General features: G+C 45.8%; 1 protein-coding gene across 1 annotated transcript; it reads right to left on the bottom strand.

Moving 5' to 3' along the window:
* Positions 1-250: 250 nt before the first annotated feature.
* On the bottom strand, positions 251-20,101 carry LOC104156933 (Golgi integral membrane protein 4-like; the record flags this gene model as incomplete). The annotated part of the gene is made up of 10 exons (XM_009708972.1): positions 251-361; positions 1,748-1,819; positions 3,023-3,121; positions 3,420-3,487; positions 6,203-6,411; positions 10,369-10,526; positions 11,184-11,462; positions 11,595-11,750; positions 15,432-15,514; positions 19,951-20,101. Coding segments are annotated over 10 exons (1,386 nt in total), but the record flags the coding sequence as incomplete, so codon positions are not given.
* Between the last annotated feature and the right edge of the window lie 314 nt (positions 20,102-20,415).

Raw genomic sequence — 20,415 nt, 5'->3', positions numbered from 1 at the left:
TAAGAAAAGCAGCAGGATAAAATCATTTCTACAGTCTGACAGCACTTCCATGCTATTGACCGGAGAGGCAGCAATGGCCCCACACGCATAGATGTAATGCACATCTGCAAGCACCCTGCTCAGTGCCCGCAAAGACGGTTATCTCCTCCTGCCTTTGTCTGTTCTGGGCAGTGTTTAATACAGGAGCCGCTTTCCAGAAGGAGTTCCCAGCCCCTCATTCCTAGCATAGTCCATTTTCCTTCAGCAACTTTCAGTAGTAGTCATCCTTCTTGCCATCAGCTCCCTGTATGCCTGCATGGTCCTTCTGGTCTTGGACGACTTCCAGGTCATCATTGTCATCCACCTCACCTCCATGATCCTCCTGGGTGCAGAGGGAACAGCCAGGAAGGAAAAATCAGCAAGGCCTGGAAAATACGACTCTAACCAGCAGCACACCATGCCGCTTCTGAGTATAGCTATTCTACCACACAAGCCCAACTTGGGAAACTCAGGAAAATAGGGAAGAATCCGTCTCTGCCAGGGACCTTTAGGTGTCATTGGCAAGCCACTTTGCCAAGACGCAGAGGTAAGAAGCCTGTGTTGCCATGATCAACCTGTTCATTTTAAGCACATTTAATATCCTGGCATTGCAATGCAATTTTAACATCTCAGCCTATTGCCACTGCTACACAAGTAAAAGGAGATATCCTACATCCACCACATTTAAAACTGTGTGACAAATCCCACCCATGACTTGCAGCAGTCAGCACAGCCTCCATTGGCACTTTTAGGTCCAACTATCCAGTGTGCAAGTCAGGTTCTACACACGGGGCAAGGATAGCTCCTGACATCAACTTTGCTCTGCCCACCCCTTATTTCCCCACTCCCTTCATTCCCAGCAGGCAGTCCAAAGCCTCAGCTCCTCAGCAATCACGTTGAAACCGCAAAAATAGCCAGCAGCAGCCACGTACAAAGGGCAAGGAGAGGATGAACAAGACTGGAAGAGGATCCTTCATTTCTATCTACATGAGCCAGAAGGCACCAGGGTGATCCTCTCTAGTGCTCATGCTCTCAATCTTCGGTGGCCTCCAACCTTTCTGCTAGAGGAATGCCAACTTGTCACTGACTACTGTAGTCCTGAGGCTCTGAGACACAGCAATACTACCTGTTTTCAGCCAAATAGAGGAGCATTTGCTTCCTGGCAACTGTGGCCCAACCAACACACCACCTCCCACGCTTGCCTCAGGAGTGGGGCATCACATTCTTCTGCCACTCATATTTTTGTTTAACTTGCTGGCTGTAACCCAATGACCCTTCTCAAAGCACAAGCATAGCTCTCCCCAGCCTTTCCACAAACACAGGCTAGACCCAGTAGGACCTGTGCAGCAGCAGACTACAGAGCTTCCAGTGAATTTCTCATCACAAGAATAAACCCAGGGTGATGCTTGGAAAAACACATAGTGATCTCGCCTAGCTGCACCAGCACGGCTTGTAATTCACTCCAGCTGCTGTTTGGCAAGCATCTCACAGCTCAACTGCTGCAGAAAGAAATGAGGAGGAGAGACAGAGCATAAAAGGTACTCTGAACACCTGAAAAAGAAAAGGGAGCAGAGGTGAGTGGGCTCCAGTTTGTTCTGGAGACCCAGTGCACTGAGCAGGCAGAGATCAAACTGAAGCCAGTGCTCACATCTGGTTTCCTAAAAGCTACCAATAAACCCAGGTAACAATCACACCAGAGAGGGAAAGAGGAAGAACCTTGGTGTCATACAATTTCTTGCTCCTGATCTTCTTGATAGTCATCTATTGGGTCTTCCCTGGGCTTGGCAGGTCTACCAGCATCCTGAAAAACACAGAAAGTCAGACACTGTTGACAGTGCCCCAACCTACTTCCACTCCCTGACTGGGATACAGCTCTTTTGCATTAGAGCCCCAGGTCTGGAAGACTGGGCTACAGATCAGGAATCACAGGGCAGCAGAGAGAAAACAAGGCAACCCAAACTCCATTTGTACTTTCTCCATCCAGTCTCTCTTCCCACCTGCTGGCAGCAACTACCCAGCTCCTTCCACTGTGGGGAGAGAGGTCTCTCCTGCAGCAGGAAGGTCCCAGGGCCAGGGCACTTGCACTGCTGTTGCATCAAGTCCCAGGACTGCAGGGAATCTACAAGTTATTCAGGGCAGAGCTTTAGGGAGCACAGCACAGCCCTATCTCAAAGTCAGGTATTTATGTCACTAACTCTTTCCACATTTTCACTAATCTTAAGGAGGTGTTGCTCTGTTGGTGCCAGCATCTCTTTCTTGTTTGATTTAATTGGCCTGGATTTCGTGTTTTGTTTTGTTTTTTAAATATCACTATTAATCATGATTTTAGAACCCATCAGATAAAACACTCCTTTTTAAAAACAAGCAACACTCAGCTGCTTGTCAAAACAAGCTAACATTTCCCTGATGCAGAGTTTGGCTTCAGGCACCAAGAAGCACTTTGCAAAATAAATGGATTCCAGCTGCAAGCAGGCAAACAAGGAGGCAGAGTTCTCACGTGTTGTCACTGCTGCCGAGAGCCTGTTGCATACCCATCCCAGGAACAGCAACGGCTGCACTGACCAGACCCCAAGCATAAGCCCATATTATTGTCTGGTTTTGGTCTCTCAAGTGCTTGAAAAGACACAGCACCTCTGCAGTAATAGCTGTGGAGTGAGCCATCTCCTATCCAATGTCTCTCCAGCCACGTAGGTGCTGCAAATGCTAGGGTTGACTTGAACAAGCAGAGAGAACAAAGCCAGAACAAGTTCTGGTACTGACCAACCCACTGATTCTAGCTCAGAAAGAGGCTTCTCCTGCCTGCCATATCCTTGCAGTGGGTTTATGGATCCATCCAGGAACATAACGTTTTCCTCCGAGTCCTTAAGCTCTCTGCCTCCCCCCATTCATAGCTGGGGATCTCTCCCTGGCCCCAGCTGGTTGCCCTCATGTCAGTCACCTTCAGCGGCTTCTCCTTAGACTCTTCTTTCACGCTGGGCTCCTTGAACTTCTCCAAACCTCCCACCTTCTCTTCAAAGTCAGGTCTCTCCAGCTCAGCTTCCTCAAACTCATCCTCACCTTGGTTATTGGGATCCTGGGCAGGATCTGCAGCATCATCTGGCATCTGGACAAGAAAAGCCTCTCGTGAATACCAGGCAGGAGGTCCCCTTAGGAGACAGAAGGCTTGCCTTCACCAGCAAGCAGGAAGTGCTGGCTTGTAGCACTTCAGTTGTACCCCTCTTCAAGCATGTTAGCGGTTCTAAAAACAAACCCCCCAGTCTTCATTATCCCTCTGAATCCCTCCAGAACCAAGGAATTTGGAATTGCATGTTATAGAAACTTCTGGGAAAGCATCAGCTTAAATGGGACAGCTGGATTCTTATTCGGAGCTAGGGTTGCATCCAGATGACAGCATGACTTACCATTGGTTCCTGGACAACAGTTTCTTTCTGAGAATGCAAGTTCTCCTCTCTCTCAATCACTCCTGCATCTGCAAGGAAAAGGGACAGTTATCAGTGTACTCTCTCAAAAGTCAGTGTCACCAGTTAAGATTCCCACTGTTGGGGAGCAGCTGTATTAACTCCATGCCAAGTAGGGATTTGAGTAGGGATTTGTCTCGACCTGCCTGTAGCTTGAGGCGGACAATGCTTTATGTATGTTTTATGGGGAATGCTTCTTCAATGCCATTTGCAAGAATTCCGGGCAAAGCAGCACTATGCTCCTACAGCTGCCAAAACTGCTTCTTTGTCCCCAAGGCTTGGGCATACACACATGCTGAAGCATGCCCATAACTTACTGCATGATACACATACAATGCAAAGACAAAAAGCCAGCTCTGAATTCAGTTCCTAATCTTTATTAGATGCATCTTTCCCTCATGCCACTGCTAAGTCTGAGCAGCATCTATAGGCAGCATCTATAGGCAACATCCCAGCCACGCAGCCGGTCAGACCATCACGGTGAGCCCAGCTAGACCACGGCAGGTCGGTGTGTCAGTGTCACCTTCCCCTTCGCTGGCACACAGCTGCTGACAAGAGCAAAAAGCAGGCTTTCTGTGTCAGGTAAGGGGACAGTCAGGGCAGGAGGAGAGTCCCGATGAAAGAAAAGTACAGCCTTTAAAAAGAAGTACAGCCTTTAAAAAGAAGTACAGCCTTTAAAAAGAAGTACAGCCTTTGCTGTAGGCCTAATCCTCACCTCGAATCGGGTATGGCTCTGACACATCCCAGCTCTGACACTCACCACTCGCTCTGCCACCACCATGGGCTGAGTGCTTCTCCCCACGACATTAAAAGACCCCCTTAGACAGCAGTGTTCCCAACTGGACAGCAGCACAGCCAGGGCAGCCGAATCATTATTTTGGTTGTTAATTCCAATTAGGACACAGAAGTCAAGGGCTATCAGTCCCCACACTCCCTTATACCTGCCACGAGGCCTTTTCTTTTCAGGGTAGAATTCCCTTTGATGCGAACCAATTAGTTCAGTTCCTCTAAGGGGACTTGCTGAAAATTGGGTCAGCAAAACATGAAATAGCAGCTAAACATAGCTGTGGGAAAGGACAGGAATACCAAACCTCCTCTCCAAACAGGCATCTGTATGCACACGACCTGTTCCCTAACCGTTGCTGTTCTGGACGGGAGAACTTCACCTGCACCGAGTGAACTGAGCCAACAGCCTGGGAAGAAATCACCCGTCCTGGCGACTGCAGACTTTTGATCCAACATTCAGTTAGAACCACTGACTTTCATCTCTGCCCCATGACATCCCTCCTCTGTTCCAAATCCAGAGCCAATAATCTATTGTCAAGAAACCACGCTGAGACCGTCTTTATAATGTTTAATAGGATGCAAGTCAGCATTTCAAATGAGATCTTCACAGGAGTCTCAGCTCCCAGCTTCCCTGCCTTACTGCATTCGAGACCACAGCAAAAAATTAGTTACTTAGTCATTCTACCTCAGTCTAGCAACATACAGAATTAGCATTAGTCATATCTACATTTCAGTGTCTCTTTTTGACAAAGGTAACTAGTTAACTTCCAGATCTTACAGGTTGTTTCCACGTGTGCAAGAGAAATTGATGGTAGAGCCTGTTTGCAGCAAAGAAATCCGTTTACAAAGTGCTCACACCGTATATCCTGACTCCTTGACGTCTCTGCACACATTGTCAGACTGGACACCTCTGCTCAAAAGCCCATTTTAGCTCTCCACTGCCTGGCTGGTTTACTGTAATATATTTTTTATGTCATCTTTATTTGCTTCCAAGGGAAGTTTGTAGCTTCCCTCTTAGACTTGTAGACATCCAGCTGCAATTCAGGCAACCTTCCCTTTGTTACTGCCCCTATGGAAGTGCTCCAAGCCCCCGCTCACCCACTATAATTTTCTGAAAGGTCTAGTCATTTTACAGCTGTTTTCTGTCGTTTCACACAACACAAGTAGTTATTTAATTGTTCCCTCATTTTGCCACTCACGCGTGACTACCGTTACAGGCAAATTGATAAACCTCACCTGGAAAGTGAGGAAAAGAAAGGATTCTGCCCTCACATGCCTAATTGAATGGATTATTTGTTAGTTGGTTTCATGGTGCGATGATGAACTTTACACCAAGTCAAATGTTTCTCCCAACCTGTAATTAGCCGAGTGGGTTAATGCACAGGGGTCTGACCAGATCTGGATCAGAAGACTGCGAAATTCTAACACGCTGTGCTAAGAGCTGGCCTCCTATTGCCCAAATGCAGTTATTTACTAGACTTCAAATAGCTGTAAGGTGCTCTGTTGGCTGACTGACAAATACAACTAGCTGCCCTTGATTTTATTTGCTTTTAGCCTCTTAAGGACAGTTGGGAAACCTTTGGCCCTAAGTTAGAAAACCCACTTCTAAAAAAAATAATTAAATCAATTCCTATGGGAGACTGAGGTCAAGTCTTGCAAAAAACAGTGACGTTTTCCCCATCACTCCCATAGGAAAGAAATAAGAATTAACTTACACAGATTTTGAGTCCATTACCTTGGAAAAGCATAAGGATGCAGGACAACAGAGAACAAAAATGGAAACCTGCCCAGGTTTTTCATTTGACCAAGAACAATAAAAGCACAAGAATTCGTCAAGAGTTGTAAGGTTTTCCTTTAACACAAGCAGAAAGCTTTTCTCGCTCCCCACCTTGATTAGCAATAAATTAGTACTGTAGAGCACAGGGCTAGGGAAACCATACCCATTTCGAGTTCCTCATCATCTGTCCTTTCCTTCTCGCCTTCCTGCTCAGCTATTTGATGCTCTTCCCCTCTCTTCTGAGTGGGTGGCTGTGGGCTGCCTTTCTGCATCTCTTGCCCAGGCTTGGGGTCAAAATGAAGGCTCTTTGGGTAACTGTGCACTTGTTCTTCATTCATCTGGGCATTCACTTTGTTAACTATGTCTTTCCAGCTGCAACAACAGTACAAAACAAAACAAAAGCCCCCTGCCTCAGTATATCAAGAGATATTCCATAATGGCAAGCAGATGGAAAAAAAAAACCCACCCCAACACATGCAGAAGTTTGTCCTAATTTAACTTTCTGGCAAAACTAGCAGATTGCATTGGTTATCGTGATATCTGCTTGAAACAGAACATTTAATATGCCACATAAGTACAAAAGAAGTTATGTTTTATAAACACAATTTATTGTAGAACTACTTTAATGTTATTCATCTGATACAATAACATACCCACATAGCAATAAACTCCAGTTCTAAACAGATACTTACTCATGCCTCACACATACCCAAATACACAAATCTAAGGTTTTGAAAAAATATCAAAAACGTAAGTCCTCTTTATTGTTCCAACTCAATTTAAAGTGAAGTTACTACTGAAGTAAAACTGTAGCATTTTGACCTATTAAGGAGGGAAAAAAATACTTTCAAAATAAACAGGAAAGCTGCAATACAAAAATGACAGTTTCCATAGATTTTTTTTTTTTAAAGCTACAAGCTTTAAACTGGGATGGACACTTTAACCAGCATCTGTTTATAAAACTCTCCCATAGCACGCATCTGTCCCCTGTACAAACCCAAACAGTGACAACAGATCTAGCTGAAAGGAAACATTCACATTTTGTTTTGATTTTTTTTTTTTTTCAGATGAACATGGGAAAAAGTGTTTTATTTCTTTATTCAGTGAGGGAAGCCACGTTCCAATACGATTTACTGCTTTTTTCCTACCACCTACCACCACCCCTCCGATGTTTTCAGCCATCTACTGACCTGAAAAATCAATTATTCATACACAGCTCTATCTGTGAGAGTTCAGGCAAACCCTTTCAAGCAGCCACAGTCAGGAATTCCTTCCGCTGTAATGGTCCCACCTCAAATGCACTTCTCCTGATGTCGACATCAATATCTACGTCTGCTTCCTTCTTAGCAGAAGTGGCTCAGAAGGACAAGTACTTGATATCAAGGTATATGCCAAATGCAACCCATTTTTCATTAATGCTTCTCTGCCTGCAGCAATAGCACAGGTCATGTGGATACCCAACCAGAGGCTCAGGAGCAGAGTACTTGGGAGCGTAACACCATTCCGCTGCACGGAAAATGAATTGGAGGTCAGAGAAGAAATGGAGTAGCTTCATATTAGTTTGAGTGAACCCCTGAAAAGCCCAGAAGGCAGGGCTGTCTCACAAGGAATGCTTTCTTCTCAAATATCTTTACTCAGGGACACCTCCAAAAACAAAGAAGGGTAAAGGAAGGGATGAAATCCCAATAATAGGGACTCTCAAAAGTAACTGAAACAAAAACTTTTAACCTGAGTAAGTTACCACCAGCTTCAAGCAGGATTATTGCTTGGTCTAGCCTGTCCTGCTACATGAGCCAGCTGAGATTTAAAAGTCTCCTTAAGATATTTAAGTTTTTAACTGCTGAGAAAGGACAAGTGGCCTTAGCTTTAGCAGCTTTTAAAAGCCAGCATATTACCACCACACAAAGACTTTCAGTAAGAAAAATCATAACCCAGCCTTCAGCTCAGATTTCTCCATTATAAAACCATCAAAATGCAAATTGGCCATCAAGGGCTCATCTGGAATCTGCTGGTCTCAGCCACCCAACGCAACAGTTCTTGGCATTGGATGCATGGCCTCTTTTGTACTCTACTGCGGTTTGATATTGTTCTTGGCATTGACACCTTCTGCAGAAAGTTGGTTTACGCACTCCTTATCACAAGTCTCATGCAGTGTAAATAACAGCCTCCAGCTGCTCGGTAATTTCTTGATGATGGATCCAGGAAAAGAAAAGCACACCAAACATACCACGATCTCGGTCCTTGTGGAAATCATTTGCCAAACAAATCCAATATTTGCATTTTCTGTGTCACAGAATAGTGACGGTATCCTCTTTAGGCTCTACATAGCTGAGAAAAGGCCATTCTGCCATCACAAATTCAACCCTCACCTTCTGTTACACCCAAGTCCCTCCTTCCCAAAAGGCAGAATACCCTCTGTGCTGTTACTCTGTGTGTCCATGCAGATGTTAGCCATCAAAGCAGTATGGGGAGGACATTGCCTTTTAAAGAAATAGGCAAAGGACAATCTCTGACCTGGGAAGATGACAGTTAAGTGAACAAACAAAAATGGCAGAGAAGAATGGGTAGGATCAGGCTGAATTTACAGTGAAATCCAGAAGTCTCCTCTATAGATAAGACAGAAATTAAATCTTGTTTGCACCAGTAAACTGAGCAGATATGACCTGGACGCACACAGGGGATAAGTAAGTTAAATGAGGAAGCACTATTTTCAGAGTCAGTTCTTGGATTATGGCCAGATTTGATGAATTGCAGCCTCAGAAAGACATTTTCTTCCTTTTGCAAAACAGACGGGTCTTCTGTGAGTGTTGCTGAGACAGTAAACAGTTTCTCCTGTGCCTGTACAACATCCAGTACAACAGTCCCTGACTAGACTCCCAGGTACTACAGCAAAATGCGGAACGTACTGTAAGGAATTATCCATTCTGTTACCTGCATGGGATGGGTAGGTTCATGCCGTTCTCTGAACCTCTGCCCTTTCCAAGGGACTCCCCTTCCCAGAGCTCTCCTCTCCCATTTATCCCAAGAACAGGTCTGGAGAACACACTGTGTTGAGGATGTCTGATATGAGCAACAGTCCCAAGTTGCAAGGAATTTTAATACCAAGGTTTCAGCTAAGCTCAGAAAATTGTACCAGTTCCAAGTCTTTTATTGTAAACCCTGATCCTTGTATTGATGTGGCTGAATTGGTTTGACTTCTCCAGATGAAGCTGAAGTTGACATCAACTACATCATCTCAAGCGCAGGTATGCAGGAACATAGAGAGGATGAAAGCCTGGGCTGTCTGATGGATTCTAGGTGCATCCTCATTTCTGGCATAAACTATTGCTGTGAACGGTTTTACCCCATTCTGGATAAAACCCATAGTTTTGGGATCACAGGTCTCAGAACTGTCTGACTTTTCATGTTCTAATCAGGCTCTGTGATGGAAAATCCCTTGCAAACCTCAGAAGTGCACTGGCAACAGGAACCTAAGCTCCATTCCCTGGGAGGAAAGACGACACAGAAGAGAGAATATCTACTTTGGGAATTCATCTTTGTCCTAGAAGGAAAACCAGAAAAAAACTCTAGTACCTAATTGTGACTGGCTGCCTGCTGCTTCTAGATTACCGTATAACCTTGGAAATGAGAAGCTTTCAGATCTTCCAAGGTCTGGTTGTTCCTGCAGAGTTTGGCAGATTACTGATTAATTAGTGGAAAAAATGAACAAGTTGCAGCTCTAATATACAACTTAACGCCTCTTATTTATAGAAACTGAAGGAATTTTTAGCCACCCTTGCTGCTGCAGATGGGTCGCTTCCATCATGCAGAACTTCTTCAGTTTGCTGAGCAAAACAGGATATTTATGTTCACTGAAAGGGAGGAGATTTCCTGAAGTCAGTTCAGACTCCCATCCCACCCTCTCCTCTAGCTAGTAGGAAATCCTTGCTGACCTGATCTCACTCAGCAGTAACTCCTCTTTCTCTCTCCTCCCCACACAAACGCTTTACCAAACAGCTCAAATACAAAGGCAGCCTACAGAGCATCACCAATAACATAAGAGCCTTTTTTTTTTTTTTTTGCCAGCAGAGCACCCACCGCAGTCTGGGCATTCAGTCACACAAGATTGCCTGCAACATGACTAGTCTTCTGCTTCGGCTGAGATAGAAACCTGGCAGCAACATTCGGTTACAAGAATGAGATGACAATGGAACCAATAACTAACACTTTCTTTACCCATCTTTCAAGTAGAAACCACAATAAACACAAGAAGAGAGAGACCAGGGACAAGCCTGTATGGTACCTTTCAGCCTGAACATTGAGAGAAGAAGGACGTTTTGTTTCACCAACCTTTGCATTTGCCCCTGTTTGTTCCCCGTAGAGTGGCGGTCGTCCGGCACCTGAGGTTTTTCTCCTGCAGAGGGTTGTTTCAGCTCAGACGGTGACAATCCAGGAGCCTGACTTTCCTCATTGCTTTTCACCTGAATGTGCATCACCATCTTTAGATCCTGCAGAGAGGACACATGTATATGCTTGGGATATACACAGCCTCCTAATCTTATCAGATACCTGCAGATCTCCCTTGCATTTGGGCAGGCTTATGGGCCAGAAAAGATTCAGAAGTGCTCCAGAACAAATCTATAGTCCTGTCCAGCCAGCCTGCAGTGAAAGGGGTCCCTCTCCTTCCACACAGTCAAGAGGAAATAATTTGGATGCTATGTGACCTAAGCTTGTCTTGGGTAGGTGAATCTCCAAGAAAAGAGGAGCAACAAAACCACCTCTAAAAAACCCCACACGTTGTGATTATAATAGTTACTGTAATTATAGTCTAACCACACTGCAATTATTGTCATCTTTTTTTTTTTTTCCCAGAGATTTACTTTCCATAAGCAGAACTCAATCACCCCAGGAGGCAGGGGAGCTGCTTTTATGATTTACTTTTCACAGATCCGGCAGGATCCAGAACAAGAACCCTAGCCTGTTAGTCTGAGCCCAGTCACTAAACCACAAACTCTTAAGAGTGCACAGAAGTCTGAAACTTGAGGCCAGGACAGTTTCCACATCAGGGAAGTGGAATGCACATATGCATGTCATTACAAATACCATAGTTTTGAGCTTCAAAAGCAAGGGCTACACAAAACAAGCAGCAAGCATGCAGAACTTACCGGGTTGCCATTTGGTAGACTGTTCATGGTCCGGGTGAATCGTATCACATGGCCATCCCCACGTCTTGCTGGCCAAGCTGGCATAGCATCTGGCAGTGAGTTGGCATCTTGCAGTGGGGCTGGGTGGGTAAAGAGCACATTCGCCTGAGGCCTCAGGCCATCGTTACTGTACGAGTTCTGGCCCTGCAGCACGGGGCCATCTGCCTGCTTCTGAACCCCAGAGACTTGTGATGCTGGCGGGTTCCCAACAGGGCGATTCTCCTGATTGACTGGAAAAGCCTGCAAGGAAGAAAAGAGAAGAGCAAACTCTAAAGGAACCAGCTCAGTTCCCTCCAGTTCACAGCCCCATGCTGAAAACCCACGGAAGCCCTGCAGACCTCTCCTCCCTGGGCTTTCCTGAGGGTACCTCACCTTCTGGCCCATGAGCTGCAACTGGCTGTTGGCTGGCACCACGGGCTGCTGCTTCAGCACCTGAAACTGCTGCTGCTCCTTCCCAGCTCCTCCTCCTTTGAAACTTGGCATCTTCTGTAGAGCTTCCTTGAGCTGCCTGAACTCTTCCATCTGGGCCTGAGAGGGATGAGAAGGGTACAGAGAAACCTCACACAATAACGGGGTTAAACAACTCCTTGCTGAGAATAACCGCTCTCTCATGTCCAGATGTTCAGCACAGACACACTACTAAAGAAGATATATATTTCATATATATGAAAGGCTGAAGATAATCCACAACCATTAATGACAAGCTCATGCTAGTCTCCAGATTTCATGGATATTCCGTATTCTCCCTTTGCCAGTCTTGCATCTTATTTTATTGCATACTTTTAGCCTGGAAGTGCTGACCTATGACACTGAATCTTTGCCCAATGCTATTTAGTGCACGAGTCATTGACGTAACTCCTGCCTTTGCAAAAGAATTGTATCCTAGGTCTTGTTAGGTGCGGCTCCCTCTCCTCCTGTGCCTCACACACATGTACCTTCAGGTTCACTTTTTTCCTTCCTCTGGAGGAATTTCTCCGTGGACACGTTCATCTCAAAGGGGCTGACAATAACTGCCATAATCCTACTTGACAATTCAATTTACTTTGCAAGACAAAATGAAAACTGATTCTCCTGGGCTGCTAAGCAAATGCAACACTTTTCTCTCTATTGCAGCTTATTTCTTCCATCTCCAACCCTGAAAAGTAGGGCTTGAAAAAACTACTCCGGAAAAGCTCCCCACCCCTACCCCAATTATTTATAGGAAAGTGAGGGGGGAGAGCTTTTCATATGCTTGCCACGGTACCTGGATATGGACCAAATTAGGGACTGGGCAGAGTAGGAAAGCTTCCAAGCAGCAAGGAAAGTTTAGCAGGAAATTAATTCCTGAGCAGGATCTGTTGATTTCAGTTCTTCCCCCTGAAATTTGACCTTAACATTAAAAAAAACCAACAAAACAAAACCCAATGAAACCACTCAGCAAAGCTAACATAAAAGGAATGAGGAAAGGAAAAGGAAGCCAAGAACAGTTCATGGGATACAGCCCTAGCTTGTAGGAGACTGCTTCCAGGCAGAACAAGCCAGATGGAAGCAAAACTTGTCCCCATGAAAAGCCCGTTAAGGTGGTGAGCCCAGAAGGAAAGCAGCTTTAGACCAGCCTTAACACACAGACTCCCACGTGCTGTTCGCACCCCATCACTGCAAGCTGTGCATGCATCCCTTGGTGCCTCCGTGCCTCGTTTTACCTGGCAGACCAACTGATATGACAGCTCTTGTGAAACATGTTAGAATCCTTGGAAAATGAACATGTTGTCTGGAATGCAAATTACTCCTTTAAACTTTCACCTGCCAGAAGGAAGCAAGATCCACAAGAGGATACTCAGGGCAAAGCGACACTGCAACGAAGAACCGCAGCGGTGATAAAGAAGCTGGGAGTCTTTGTGGGTGTCTGCTCTAACGTATGGCATCTCACCCCAGTGAAGGCAAACGCAATTCCATTTACCTTTCTGTTCTGAAACACTGATTAGACACTACAAAGGACTGATCAGAAAACTGAAGAGAAAACTTTAGCACTAGGCTTATTGTCAAAAAGATCCAAAGTATTTTCTGAAATCATTGGGACCAACCACTGCCACTTCTGTCAGAGCCAGACAGATGGTTGGAGCACAGCTTTTGCTACACAACTGCCTAGTACATTCAGAGCAGGGAGCCGAGACGTGTCTTCCACACCCAGGGCAAATCCTTTTACTCTTGCTCACTCTCCATTTTGGCGAGAAATGACAGTGAGCTGTTTCTTGCAACCTACTTTTCCCATTGGTCACAACACTGAAGGGGCCAAATTTAAGACTGGCATCACAAAAGCTGCCACCACGTTTTCCAGTCTGCAAGCGCTTGACTTTGTAGCCTCAGCCATCTCTAGCCAAGTTTTTTTTTAATGCTGCTCAGAGTACGCACTGGTTCGCACACTTCAACTGCTGATTGCTTTCTCTAATGCAGCACAGTTAGTCGAATAGCATTTTAAGGGTACTCTGCTGAAGAGTAATTCAGGATTGGTCCTACATGGTGTGCCAGATGCAAACGCACTCGGCATTGCCCCAGCAAGACAAAAGTAGAAATACGCAATACAAACAGAGGAACGCTGATCAACTGATACCGACCCAATTTGTCGGTGGCAGAGGACTGGAGCTGACTGGGTCTCAGTGTTGCTTGAGAACAAACTACAGAACAATGACATTGGCAGCTGCTTTGAAAGTTTGGTCAGGAGGCCCCAAAAACGAAGGCTGAGATGCATTTTGATAGCAGGAGTTGAGAATGTAGGCTTGCCGGGGCACTGGAGAAAGCTTGTAAATCACATGCCGTTTCAATTCCTGGTATGGGCTTGCTGGAGTGACTCCTCTAGAGACTAGAAGTCTTTGTTTAGTTTCCAACACGTACACTGCAGGCAGTACCACTGCTGAGAATCCTGCCACGTGGAGGAGCAGGGTAAAAAAGCAGTTCAGCGACAAGTCACAATTATGAAGGCAGGCAACTCAAATACGCTGACGGTGCACCGAGTCCTCTCAAACCACATCTGATGTGAGCCAAAGAGCTGTCAAATGACTGCCTGCAACATCAGTAACCTGGGCTTCCTGCCTGGAGCAATCCGTTATCTCTGAAGTTTGCAATGTCCTAGAGCCACTTAGTCCCTGCTATTTTTCAGGGCAGATCAGGCCAGAACTCAAGAGCAATCTCGTAGAAGTCAAAACCCACTGCCCCACACACCTCTAGTTCAAGTTCAGCATCCAGTTCAGGGGAAGAATCAATTGTCACCAGCATCTAATCACAACTGGCTCCTTGCTTCTGGGCTTATCCTATAATCCAAGGGAGTGCTTGACAGAAGGCTGTTAATTAACAACAGAAAAGGCTAATTCTGACTGCGACGTGACTTTTCAAGTGTATTTACAAAGTTGGTTGCGTCTTGACTCAGTACAAGAGCCTCAGGCAAACACTGTAGAATCATTAAGTTCTCCCATTTCTCCTGTCTCCCAAGTCATCTGGGAGCTTCCAGCTTCAGCGGGGTGAGCAGAATTCGGTGAGGTCAGGACTTCTAGTGTGCTGAAGAGGCTCACACCATCTCCATAGCATGAGCACAACACCGTATCAACAAAACTTTTGGTTTTTTCCCTGCAGAAGACTGCTTTTCTGCCTCTCTAGTCTTAAGCCAACACCACTTGCATGTCTGCCCCAGCCTCCAAAAGCATTACTGCAATACTGACTACTGAACACCAACTTCTTTTTTACATAGCTCTCCCAAATTTTGTATAGGGCTCCCTCTCTAAGGCCTCACGTGGAGATGCAGAAGGGGACCTTTTGCCAGGGTCACTGAGTGTCTATTTGTAGTCTCAGCAAGCTAGGCAAGGCACCTCTGCATTGCTATTACTCTCTGCAATTAATTTTATAGGCATAAACAATTCATCATCATTTGGTGTGGAAGTATTTGAGACACGGGTAAGTGACAGGAGGCATTCCAGGGTTGGGAAAATGCTGGTTCAGGCTCACGTGAACCACAGTGACTCGTGTAGTGTACCTGTATTTTCAGCTCCTGGGACAGATTCTAAGCTGGAGAGTTTTACTTATACAGAACGCATCTATACTACCAGCCCTGGTTTAGGCAACTCATCGCACTGGAATAGAGTTGATAACTAGATTTGTTATTTAGAGAATATTTGATGGTGCACTGAGACGCCAGTGAAAGATTGGCCCGTGTGGCCACAAACACCCCTTCTGGATTACCTGGGCGTTAAGGAGCTGAGAGTGAACTTCCTGGTGGGCCTTCCGAAGCAGCTTGCTCTCTTCTCTGAGTTTAAAGACTGTATCTGCAAGAGAAGACGACATTCGCTTCAGCACACTATTTTCACAAGTGTAGCATCTCTCTTCCTTACCATAAATTCCTCCTGACCTCATAGATGTCTCCAAGCCGAGGAATTACAGTGAAGCGCTAGCTAGGGATTAGCCAAACACACTGCCAAACTTGAATTACCATTCCTTTCGGCACTCCGGAGTCCTGCCCATCCAAGGAACCTCCTCCTCTCCAGAGTATCTCTGCTAACTATTGCTATCAGAGTCAGGCTCTTGCTGTGCTTGCTATCAGAATAAGATATTTGTTTCTTCATTTCCCTTACCCACTGCAGCCAAATAGCAGGGAGAGCAGGGAGCAGAGGTCACTGCCCCTGCCTTTGGTAACTGGAAGGTTGAGAAACAACTACAGGGGAGGTCTGTCAGGTCTCCTGAACCCACAGCAGATCCAATAAGCAGGTTCGCTCCTACTGCACAGAGAAGGATGCTTCTTGAAAGGATGGTACAAACAAAACAAAAAAAACCCCATAACCCACTTACAGAAAGCAATCACAAGGACAACTAGGTCCTTGGGCTCATTTATTCCTATGCTGTTAAGTAGGAAGCTTGTGCCTCGCAGCCCCCAGGCTGGGCTCCGTTCAAGCCCTTTCTATACTCCTAAGTACTTCAGTGACAAGACACACAATGCACCTACCTTTCACTGCCTTGAATATAATTGTGTATCCTCCAATAAAAAGAAAGACTGTGTAAAAAAATGCCAGCCTTATTTTGGATCCTGAAGCTCTCTTAAAATATCACTAGAACTGCACGCACTGGGATTTCTCTGCAAACATAGTTGCACCTCCCAGGACAAAGGTGGGAATTTTTCCCATAACAGGATGGTGACTTTGCTGTAGGCTGAATGGCATGCAAGATTTCAGCTCAAGATTATAGATATTTCTGATTACAGTGGGACATCTTTTTTTTATAACCTTCATCCCTGGGACAGCACATTTTGCCACTGAGGCTGGGCGCTGTGTTCTTGCTTTGCGGTGAAGGTTAACATCAAACTGAGAAAGGAAGGCTCTGTCTTTCCTGCAGTCAGAAGAAAATATGGAATTATGTCCTATGGGACTACAGCTAGGACAGCTTTAACTGTGTGTACACACAGTGCTGAAAGTGCAGGCAGCTGTGGGTGTTGGCCTGGAGCAGCGAAGAAGGGATACGTGTTTAGGCAGCTAGTCCAGGCTAGACGACAGCTAGCACAAGACTGCTACTGCTAAGACCTCTGACTACAACACAGATGTCCCCCCAGGCCTTCCAGAGAACCAAAGGCATCTCAAGCGTGGGAGAGATTTCCAAGAGAATCCTGCAGCTTCACTGAGCCAATACCTCAGCAACATCTAGGTCTTCAAAGCATCTTCAGAAACTGGAAATCAAAACCTTCGTGTCATTGTATGTCCTTCCTCTCCCACCAACATGGTGGACATGAAATCCTGGTCCCAATGACTGCATCAGGAGTTTTACCACTGGTGTCAGTGGGAAGAAAATTTCAGCTTTAACTACAACTTCCAACAGAAGCTCAAAGATCAGAATTATCCCTCTGCCTTCAGAGCAGACTGTGCCAATGTCTGATGAGAAAAAAAAAAAGCGCAGAGTACAGAATTAGCATGGGGAAGCACAGCAGAGGACAGGCTGTGCTGGGGCGGGGGGGTGAAAGGCAGCATAAATAGACTGCAGGTCCTGTAAAGCAGGGAAGAAAATAGTTCATAATGCAGCAGGAGAGGGCCTGGAGTAGAGGAAGGAGGCAAACAGGATTAAACAGGCCCTGGTTAACAAGGCCAGGAGGCTTCAACTATCCCAGCATATCCTCATAACCCATTAACCAACATTCAAAAACCACTTGCAGAAGCAGGGCTTTTCAGGAACAGGGCACAGATACCCCAACAGCACCATAACCGTTGGATCACATGGCACAGCTGCATCGTCCCCAAATCCCAGCATCTTCTGCATGTAGATAGCTATGTCACCAACCTAAGAGCTGCCCCAAAGCTGTAAAGCAACCAGGAGCACCAAGAGGAGCTACCAAACCCAGCTCCACCTGTGAAAGCAAAACTCATAGTTCCCAGTGGGCTTCTGCTTTTCCCCAGCATCCCTGGGGCGAGGGTTTCATTTTTGCAGCAGAATCTAGCAAAAAATCCCTCCGTTCCCATTTAACAGCCCTGAGCAATGCCCTCTGCTCAGATACCTCTTCTGTTCTCCAGTGTACTCACTGACAGAGGCACATCTTCCGACACATGTTTCCTAAGGGCACATTATACATAGGAAATACTGGTGGGACATAAGGAAAGAAACCAAGGCATTAGCAATGCTACCAGCTCCCTGTCTTTGCCACCTCTCATGAGGCTGTCTTGCTCTTTTGTATGGCATGGTTAGCAATACTTAAGGGAAGATTTAGTAGCCAGCTTTGAGCTTAAAGCACAGGAGAGAGATGGCACCAAGTGAACAGTAGCCTGGGAAGATGGACAGAGTATTAATATCTCAGCCTTAAGTTGACCTTCCTGACTAGCTTCCCTCTTTGAATTATTTTCCTGATCGTTCTTCGCCTTTCTCTGGCAGAATTTGTTTTCTTACTTCATTGGGGGCTGCATATTTCAAGAAGAGAGACAATCAAATATTTAGGTTTGCGCTTGCTTGTGGCTCAGTTCCCCCCTTCTAACCCAGGAGTGCTCATCAGATACCAGGGCTTTGTTGATCAGAGAAAAACAAACAAACAAACCATCAGCAGATTTCACTCTCCCAGACCAAATCTAAGTAAGAACAGATGTGAACCTTAAAAACCCCACAGTCTAATTAAACAGCAGACTAAATAGAAACTACTCTTTGGGAATTAAAAGGATCAGCATTCTCTGCAATACTTGCACTATTAAATTCATTTTATAGACCTACACCATTAATTACAAAAAGTATGTTTAATTTGCTCCCAAGCTTAAATGTTAGCATTCACAGGGTTCTAGTAGCATAGAAACTGGTTCCCATTGTCAAAAGTGCAGAGAGAAGTGGAAAATGTATACTGAAATAAATAGGATACCTAAATGCCGCAATGTTTTCTCTCTGCCACAGGAAGCATCTCTGCTAACTTAGCTACACTTACCCACTGGAGAAAGGCTAGGGTAAGGCAGTAGTATCTGACGGATGAACACGTCGTTTCTGCCCCAGCCTGCTGTGGAACCACAGGCATGTACCTCCATGCCTTTTACTTTTGGATTATCTCAACCATTTTGAGTGTGACCTCCTTGGGACATGGCCTGTGTCACAGTCTGAATACAGTCAGCATCTGGCACAATAATTTGTTATCTTACCTGGCTCTACACAAATTCTACACAAATAAGTAGCAGCTGCAGTAAGAGTAAGCAGCCAGCCAAAGCCAATGAGGCTTTCAAGATAACCTGGTTGGTTACCTGGTTGATCCTGCCAGTAGCATATGCTTGTCTCAAAGCTTAAGCCGTGCATGTCTAAGTACACACGGGCGGTACAGTGAAACTGCGAATGGCTCATTAAATCAGTTATGGTTCCTTTGGTCGCTCCTCTCCCGCTCCTTGGATAACTGTGGTAATTCTAGAGCTAATACATGCCTGTTTTTTGGGGACAGACTTTTTAGCAGGGTCTGCTGTGACAGGACAAGGGGTAATGATTTTAAACTAAAAGAGGGTAGATTTAGACTAGACATAAGGAAAAAAATTTTTACAATGAGGGTGGTGAAGCACTGGCAGAGGTTGCCCAGAGAGGTGGTGGAAGCCCCATCCCTGGAGGCATTCAAGGTCAGGCTGGATGGGGCTCTGAGCAACCTTATCTAGTTGGAGAAGTCCCTGCTCACCGCAGGGGGGTTGGACTAGATGACCTCTGAAGGTCCCTTCCAGCCCGAATGATTCGATGATTCTATAACACCATGGAAGTGCTGGTGTTGACAGAAGGCAGTGATGCCCCATGCAGTATAACAGAGCAGGGGGGCTCCGAACCGCAGAGAACACAAAGTGTGGCTAAACCTGTCAGTGTCTCTCATGGGGCTATAAAAAAAAAAGGAACCTCCTCTCTTCTGTGACCCTACACTGACTGTGCAGTTGCAGCCTGGTAAATGCCTTTGCCAGCCCAAGCAGCCAGAGGCTTTGGCGGTGTGTATTCCTACACAAACACACCACCTGGGAACCCCAGTGGCTTTCCACGCATGGGGAAGCTGCTTGATCGCCTGCTCTGCATCTCTTACCTCCCCTCAACACAACCTCAGGACACCTGGCCAGTTTGAATGCTGTCCTTGTTCCTTCTACCGAGGTATAGAAGAGCTCACAGTCATACAGAAGTGCTCCTACAGTATTTGCAGACCTTTTGGGGACCTGTAGAAGAAACACCGTCCTCTCCTGAACTCAGTGCTTCAGTCCTTTCTCTGCCTGGTGTTTTCTCAGCTCTCCATCACACTCACCCTGCAAGTTTGCGACTTCACTGTCCTTCTCCTGCTGCAGCTGGGCATATTTCTGGCTATGGGTCTCCAGCACCTTACGATGTTCCAGTTTCAAGCTGTTGTGCTGCAGCTGCAGGTCAAGCAGCTGCTTCTTGACATCATCATGCTGGTTCTGAATATGAGAAGAAGTGACAAACAGTCAGTACAAGGAGGAGAAGAGTAATTTAGCTATTGCCAAGTGCTACTCGAGTGCCTCTGTCTGGTAAGTTGCTTGGGGAGGCAGAAGAGATGTTCGTTCCTCCAATAAGGTAGCTAGAAATGCCAGATATAATAAAATATTCTTTGTCTTCAGTAGTTCAGGAGGGATGTGAAATGCCAATTAAACTCTGCCTTGTGAAGCAGTTTGGGAGGTCACCTTGGAAGCCACTAAACTGAAAGCAGAATGCAGCGGCAAGTCCACTCCTGCCTGAAAAAGAGATGGAGACT

Source organism: Cariama cristata, unplaced genomic scaffold (assembly GCF_000690535.1).
Source record: "Cariama cristata isolate BGI_N322 unplaced genomic scaffold, ASM69053v1 scaffold14981, whole genome shotgun sequence".
NCBI classification, from domain to species: Eukaryota; Metazoa; Chordata; class Aves; order Cariamiformes; family Cariamidae; genus Cariama; species Cariama cristata.
This window is presented reverse-complemented; position numbering and strand designations above follow the sequence as displayed.